Source organism: Lepisma saccharinum, chromosome 2 (genome assembly GCF_977018435.1).
Source record: "Lepisma saccharinum chromosome 2, izLepSacc3.1, whole genome shotgun sequence".
Taxonomy (NCBI): Eukaryota; Metazoa; Arthropoda; class Insecta; order Zygentoma; family Lepismatidae; genus Lepisma; species Lepisma saccharinum.
The window spans coordinates 118,197,423-118,205,404 of NC_139230.1; the positions used below are offsets into that span (position 1 = coordinate 118,197,423).

Sequence of the window (7,982 nt, forward strand, 5' to 3'; positions counted from 1 at the left end):
TGAGGGCAGTAAATAAATAAATCAATAAATATTATGGCATTTTCTTCTTTTCTTTAAGTTCCTGGGTTCGATAAAAGGTGGAGGCACATAGTGGTTCGGATCGCACTTTAAACTGTAGGTCCAGTCCCGATTGGCCTTACAGTGCATTAAGTGGACTTAAACACCAATTCAATCAATCAATCAAAATCTTATTTTCTTTGACAATAACTGTACAGCTTCAATAGCTGAAAGTGCACTTGAAATGCTTTGCTGTTTACTTTGCAGGCAAAGAACAGTGTTTCATTTTGTGAAACATTTCCATAGGCCAGAAGCCGTTCTGTTGCCCTTTTCTTTGTAAGTGAAAGAGCAGAGGCAAAAAGTCCATGTGGCTCTATTGTCCTCAAAATTAGTGAGACAAGAGCGAGCTGTCTTGTTTGGTTGATTTGGTGTTTTAAGTCCACTTTATGCACAGCAACGCTAATCGGGGCTGGACCTATAGTTTAAAGTAGGATCCGAAACACTTTGTACCAGCACAGGGTATCGAACCTGGGACCTCTTGATTACAAGAGATAGAAGTTTAAATTGGATGGAAGGCCACTACAAGAAGAGGATGTTATATCTTTTAGTGAAAGTTTAATGAATAATATACCATGTATTATTCTTATTTAACTGTGTGTTCGAAAGATGGAATACTGGTATGAGTACACGCACAGGTATGCTGAACCAGAGCAGCTAACTTTACACAAATATTGCGGGTACAAGATTGATAACAATAATGTCATTATGTATAATGTGTATACTTCTTTAGAAATTGGGGGAGGGTGGCGCAAAAGTGACTTTGTGCTGGACACTATTATGGCAAGCTGATGGACTCCACATTGTTGATATGCCCATTTCAGAAGAGAATCCCGAGTAATTTAACGCCTCTTTGTAAGCAAAGTTCCTGTGTGTAAACGTTTTGTAATCTTAAATGAAATAAATCGAATTACAAATTTGAGGAAAAAGAGGCCTAAAATATTCTCACACAGAATCATCAATGAATTCATGAAATTTTAATCACACAAATAATATTTTGCATCAAAATTAAATAATGTTGAAAATTAACATTGGGTCCTTTATAAGGGGGCCCATGCGAAATTTGTGGGAGCACGGCCCCCCTACCCCCCGGTTTTGGCGGCCCTGTGGTTCAGGGTCAAGGGAATCTGCCGCAAATAATAATACGTGCAGTCAGTCCTCTGCGAAGGAGACGCCGTCGAATTTTGGAACCGTTCGCCGTTGTGCTAACACTTGTGATGATGCTGTACGATCCGTCATTACCATGCCAAGGAGATGCCTGTAATCCCTCACTGTCGTCAGATTTTATGGCCCACTGCAGGATTTCCGATGTGTCCAGTTTCTTCAGTCCACTGCATCCACACTCGCATCGCTGTGGTGCTGTTATGTCCTGTACAAGCAGCAATGGCGCAGTACAAAAATTCATCCTGACTCACGCTGATAATTCGTCCCCGTACGAACGGTACCGTTTGTCTGTATTGCGCCCTTTCACGTTTACGAAGAATGGTGACTCCTGGAGGAACGTTTGCAGCTCACTGACCACGATACACTACTTGTCTGGCTCCTCAACAGCCGTATGCTAATTCACCTAACACCAGAGTTTAGGTGTCGCTGCTGGGCCCAAGCCTGGAAAATTTGAACTATTTTATTTCGTTAGTGTTCGCTTCCCCATGGTCTCCTCTCCATAGTCACCATACGATGTTGACCACCTGGAACTTTATAGCTATAGCATGTCTTTCTCTAACCCTCCACAAAGGAATTGCTGAAAGGCACCAACGCTTATGGGTCCCACACTGTATCTATTGCAATCTCCAAAACTTACATTTTTAATATTCGTGCGTATTTATAACAACGAAAAAATCGTAGTGAGTGCTTTGCAATTACTCTAGAACTATATGACTTCGGTACCTGGCTCCAGAGTTTGGTATTTCTTGATTGATGTATTTCACAATGGATTACGTTCGTAAACTAAGTCAATAAACTTTTTATTGTACACTTTCGTGACCGAAACAACGCAGCAAGTCAAACATAATTAGCGCACGGCAATGGATTTAGAGTCAATGAGATGATTGGTGAAACACGGAAGAGTAGCTCGGCGCCAATATAAGGGATATAACATTGATTTACATGATGTCGTTTGTTCAGCCATTTTCGACTGTCAGTGCATAAATTTTCGAACGAAATCGAATACAGTGTGATGATAGGCTGCTACATATTCCAGTGCCTGTAAATTTAGGTCCGACTGTCAAAATTGGATGAGGAATTCCCTTGTTCGACATTGCAATCAAACGAGAACATCTTGTCACTGTAATTTGTCAGTACTTACTTATCTTTGTAATTACTAACGATTCAAAAATATCCCTCTTTAAAAGAGTTATAAAACTTTCTTTTCTAATTTCATTTTCGAATCTCTCCAACAAACAAACTCACTTATAGTAAGGGCTGAGCCGATACCGATACCGATGTATCGGTATCGGCATCGGCATCGGTGAGTATCAGTTGATTTTCTTTTACTGATACCTAAGATTTTCAGTGGCTAGAAGAGCTGGCTGGCAAAGGCAACAGCCCGTCTCAACATTTGACCTTTTTAAAAGTTCGTTCACCCTTCCTTGTGACAGATTAGGAGATCAGCACAGGAAGTTCCATAGATTTTCCTAGAAATATTGGATAAAAACTCACCCTCCTGGGAAGCAGATGGCAAGATCAAATGCATGGGTGAGTGAAAGCTGAAACCAAACGTGTCCATGAAGGCATGTAACTGCTTAGTTAACTCTGTGGGAAATAACCATTCATTGCCAATTCTTGCTTGAAGATCGTGGTGGCAAGATAGGTGGCAGTTTTCAACCCCCAGCCGCACTAATGCCGGGTCAGGTAGTTGCGGAGTTCTTGGAAAAGAGGGATGAAGGTCACTGTGAAATTAACTTTGTTTTATCTACGTTCAAGCGCGAAGGGGAATCAGCAATTTATACTTATCTTTACTTCTGTCCTTCGTGTGACTGCCGGTATCGGCCAATGATGGCTCTTTATTTCCGCCTAAAGCCAGCCCCCGTAGAGCTACGACGCCAGGGTTCGAATCTCGGTCTGGACATGGATGTTTGGAAATGCCCATTCATCAATTTCATCACATCATCACTCATCCCCATCTTCGCAAATTAGCCAAAAGTGGCACAAAAGTGAAGTAAAGTAAAGCAAATCAATCATTCAATCAATCAATCTATAATTTCGGCCGAGATTAGATTGGGAACATACGGCTTTGAATGACAGTACTAAGAAAGATAAGTTAATCGGGACTGGACATACATTTTAAAGTGGAACCGAACCACTATGTGCCTCCACTGAGTATCGATCTATTGATTACAAGGCGACGGCGACACCATCGGAGAGGTCCCTATAAAGATGTATGTGCAGTGGTGTACATAAAATATTTATCAGGAACTATACTTTTCATCAAATGGACGTACTATCATTATTACTCTTATTCAACAAATATTCAATTTTTAATTTCTTTGACATAAATCTTCTTGCCATGACTGTTGTTTTTACACAAATTTTAGGGGTCTTAACTACACATAAGCTAGATGATGAATACTTGCTGTTTTATGTTTGATTTTATAGCGTCTTTAACTATTTATGTAATAACAATATTATTTAGTCAAGATAGAAAGAACAAAATAAGTATTAACGTTGTCTTTCCTCCGCTTCTTAGTCTGTAGTTACATACAACAATGCTCCATACACATCGGAAAAATTAAGTACTAATTAATTAATTGTCATAATATTACAAATAATTATATGAACGTATTAAATAGAATCAATTATATTATTATATATCTGAGACACTTGGCTCGGACTGGCTCCCCAAATTATATATTTCTAAATACGTACCCAGTTTTGGCCCCTTGCCCCCTCACCAGTTTTGGAACCCAATCCCCGTCACTGACCACAAGAAATATAATGGTTGTTCCAAAACACCTTTTAATTCAGAGGTTTTAAGCAAATTTCTGATATGCAATTATGATGTGGGATGTGCGGGAACTAGGGATGGACGATATCGGAAATGATATTGCGATATATCGTGAAGAAAATATCGTCACAGACGATACGATATCGTGATATCACCGATATATTGTCTCCATGACATATATCGCCAACACGGTATATATCGCCAACACGGTATATATCGCCAAATATCGTGACGATATATCGCCGACACCATATATATCGCCAAATATCGTGACGATATATTGCCGACACGATATATATCGCCAAAATATCATGACGACATATTGTTTAGTTGATATTGCCTGGACGATATTTTTCAATATCACGATATATCGTCTGGACGATATATCGCCCAATACTAGTGGGAACTTTTGTACAATATGAAATTCAATTAGTTACTAATATTTTGCGTTTATATCCCTTTCTGTACTATATTAAAATATAGAAGCAAACCAGTGCTCTGAGGTGGCTACAAACATCAACTCGAAATCTCTAAATTTATTAATTCTAAATTACTGATTCTATATTCAAGTCCATATTACTAATTTGGCTAAAGTTGGATATGTTGCTGAGAACATTTCGAACGACTTATTCGCATTTTCCATCTCCACATTATTGCCTGTCAATCAGGGGTGCCCATCCTTCCCAATGCCTATGACGCACTCCCCCCCCCCCCCAAGGTAGACTATTCCAATGCCACTTTTTGACGAATTATTTACTCAAATTATTTTGGTCCTACAAAATTTGCTGAACAATATAATACAGACATAATTAAGCAATATATGTTTACTTTAAGTATTGTTTACAATAAAGACATTGTCATGTATATTGCATATTACTTTGACATTGATTGAAATAACATTTTACTTAAATCATAATAACTTCTGACGTTGCCAAGTTGTTGCAGCAAATTTATTGATAATTTCCTCAGGTTCACGTCATTGTTATTGTACTGAACTTTATTCTTAACAGTTTGTCTGCTTGACTAACCTTGTATTAATGCGAACAGCACGCCCCCCATTTTTCAAACCGATTCTAAAGACATAAGAGGTGGTGTTTCATTTTAACACCATCGCAGCGATCACCCACAGGTAGGTAGAAAGACTGTACATAATAACCATTTTCAATAACAAGTCAAACGACACGATCACCCCCGTTTTTGTGTAAAAATATGTAGAATATTAGCTAAACTATAAAATTTCGTCCCCCCCCCCAAAAATACAAAAGGGGGAATCCCAGAAAAATGCCCTTCAACGGCATACATTCGGAGATATGCGCTACTGTCCCGGTTCATTAAATTATACCGGAACGTCAACTGCACGAAATATTTACCGGATTCCCCCCTTTATCCTTGTTCTTTATTCTTTATTTGTAATTTCCATTTCTTTTACATGATCAGGATGGTCCCCCCCCAAAAAAAAACATGATGCCGACGCGTCATAAATCCCCCCTGTGGGCACCCCTACTGTCAATAATAAGATAATATAATTATCAGAAAATGGAGAAATAAAATGAGATGAAAGTGAATTATAGAAAACGAATATGGAAAGGAAACAATTGTACAAATAATAGCACAAAACAAAATTTTATAATAAAAGAAAAACAGGATTAGAGTTAGATGCTGAATAATAAGAGTAGATTGATTTTGTGTTTTAAGTCCACTTTATGCACTGTAAGGCTAATCGGGATTGGATCTACAGTTTAAAGTGGGATCCGAACCATTATGTGCCTCCACCGGATTCGAACCCGGGACCCCTTGATTACAAGGAGACGACGCAGCCACTAAGCAATCGGGGAGGCTCGTAAGAGTAGAGAAAAAGAGCGAGGAAGGAGAATATGTGAGACAAGAGAAGATCAAAAGTGAATTGATATCCTCAAATTATGGCAGAGAGAAAATCAAAATACGAGAAATGACGAAAAATGGAGGGAAGAAAGGAAATAATAACGAAATGAGAAGAGAACCGCTGAGAATAAGTAATACGAACAGATAAAGGAAACGTTATGGAAGAGAAGAGAAGAGAAGGGAAGATAATATAATATTATGGAAAGAACGATAATAGTAGAAAATCCAGGAGAATAGAACAGGTGGACAATGGAAGGGAAATGGGGAGGAGAGAATGAAAGGATCAGCGAAGAGGATAAGATAAGAGAAAAGAAAGGAAAGGAATAGAAGGAGAGGGAAGATGGAAAATTAAATGAGAGAGATGAGAGCAGAAGGGCAGAGAAGAAAATGGATAATATGAAGGAAGGAACGAACCATGGAAGAGAAAAGAAATAATGCAAGATACGACAACAGACGGAAATAGAGGAGAAGGGAAACGAACGTAAGAAAATAGAAGGAAAAAATAAGAATCTGGAAGAAAATATTAAGTAAATGAAAGGAAGAACAGGGGAAGGAATAAGAAATGTATGGAGAAAGAAAGCAAGAGAAAGAGGAAGAGGAGGAGGAAAACTAGAGGTGCATTACTATCCAATTACCTTTAATCCCATTCATTATGACTGCTTTCTTCCTGATTGCGTTTTCCTTCACCCAAAACTGTTATAACTAGTTCTTAACTACACCGAGTAAATAATCTTCGTGCAGCGACACCTCTTGCACACTGTCCACATGCACTCAAGGACTGACTAAGTCGACCTCTACGCAGTCCATGCAGAACAAAGAGACTGCTGTTATGAATCACTCTTGTTTTCATTCCATTCCGATTGCTGGAGAACAAAAGGTAGCGATTGACGTATTCACTGAAATCCTAAATGTTTCACTTCTCATGCTGTCTTGAAAAAGGAGGGGGATGTGAGCTACGTTGATTAGTATAGTTTTAATTTATTTCTTAAAATAACTGAGTTGCAGTCAAGGATTGCGCTGCAGGTTGTGCTAAGGAGCCCGAATTTTAGATGATGTCAAAACAATGCATAATTGAGATGTTGGAGAAAGTATAGCTACACACACACACCTAGTGGCAGATTTAAAGGGGGTGACAGGCAATTGCCACCCATTTTTTTCCAGTCCATCCCACACACTATTGGGACTGTGGTGTGCTAAACCTTGTCTACCAAGAAACAGTATACTGTCCTTACCCCCACTTTTGGCATCCAATCGCTGTTCTACACGCAGAACTCATAATAGAAAAAGATGGACTTTATAAACTGGCAAAGTTAAATCTGTAATTTTGGTTTCTTTGAAATGGTCGTGTCTGATCTGTTTAACTGATGCTTTTTTGGGTGCATCAAACAAGACTGAAGTTAAAAAACACCATTTTAATATTTTGTTCTCTTACTTTGATACAGCAGAAGTGCATAACAGGTGGACAATTTATGTTACAGGAGTCAAAAGAAATTACTTTTTTTTAATCGACACGTTTTTGGAATCCATCCATGTACATTTGAAGGCTTAAAAATAAATTTTATTGTCAAACAAGTAGTGGTGTTATTGGAAGAGTAGGTATAGTTTAAAGTGAGATGTGAACCACTATATGCCTCCACCGGGTATCGAACCCGAGACGCGTTGGTTACAAGGCTAGCGTTACCAATACGCCATCGGAGAGGCTATTTATGTAATCAATATGCATATATCAATTTTACACAATCTCTATGCATCCTAAACATGTGCTTCTTAGTGTATGCAATGTGTGTTTCCGAGAATACTTATACGCATAGTAGCTTTTAGGGATTTCAGCCAAGGTTGTTAAAGGTCCAAGAAGCAAGAACCCTTAAAGTCTAATGGGTCCTATTGGGTTCTGCTACAGGACCGGAACCTTCTTTCTCGCACAATTTAAATTCGGTAAAAGTTGCGAAATGTTTCATTGAAAAAGGTCCCTCGACCGAATTTAAATTCATCCGGAAAAGAAGGGTTCCTGGACCGTATTTAAATTTATCCGGGAAAAAATGTTCTGGGATCGTATTTAAAATGTTCCGGAAAAAAGGTTTCTGGACCGAATTTAAATTCAGCC

General features: G+C 38.7%; 1 protein-coding gene across 1 annotated transcript in view; it reads right to left on the bottom strand.

Annotated features, from left to right (window-relative positions):
* The window catches only part of LOC145984478 (uncharacterized), a 68,328-nt gene extending 61,651 nt beyond the window's left edge, over window positions 1-6,677 (bottom strand). The window contains exon 1 of the mRNA XM_083118137.1: window positions 6,514-6,677. Within this exon, the coding sequence (XP_082974263.1) occupies window positions 6,514-6,529 (16 nt within the window). The 5' untranslated portion in view covers window positions 6,530-6,677. The remainder of the gene's footprint in view (window positions 1-6,513) is intronic.
* Window positions 6,678-7,982: the final 1,305 nt, after the last annotated feature.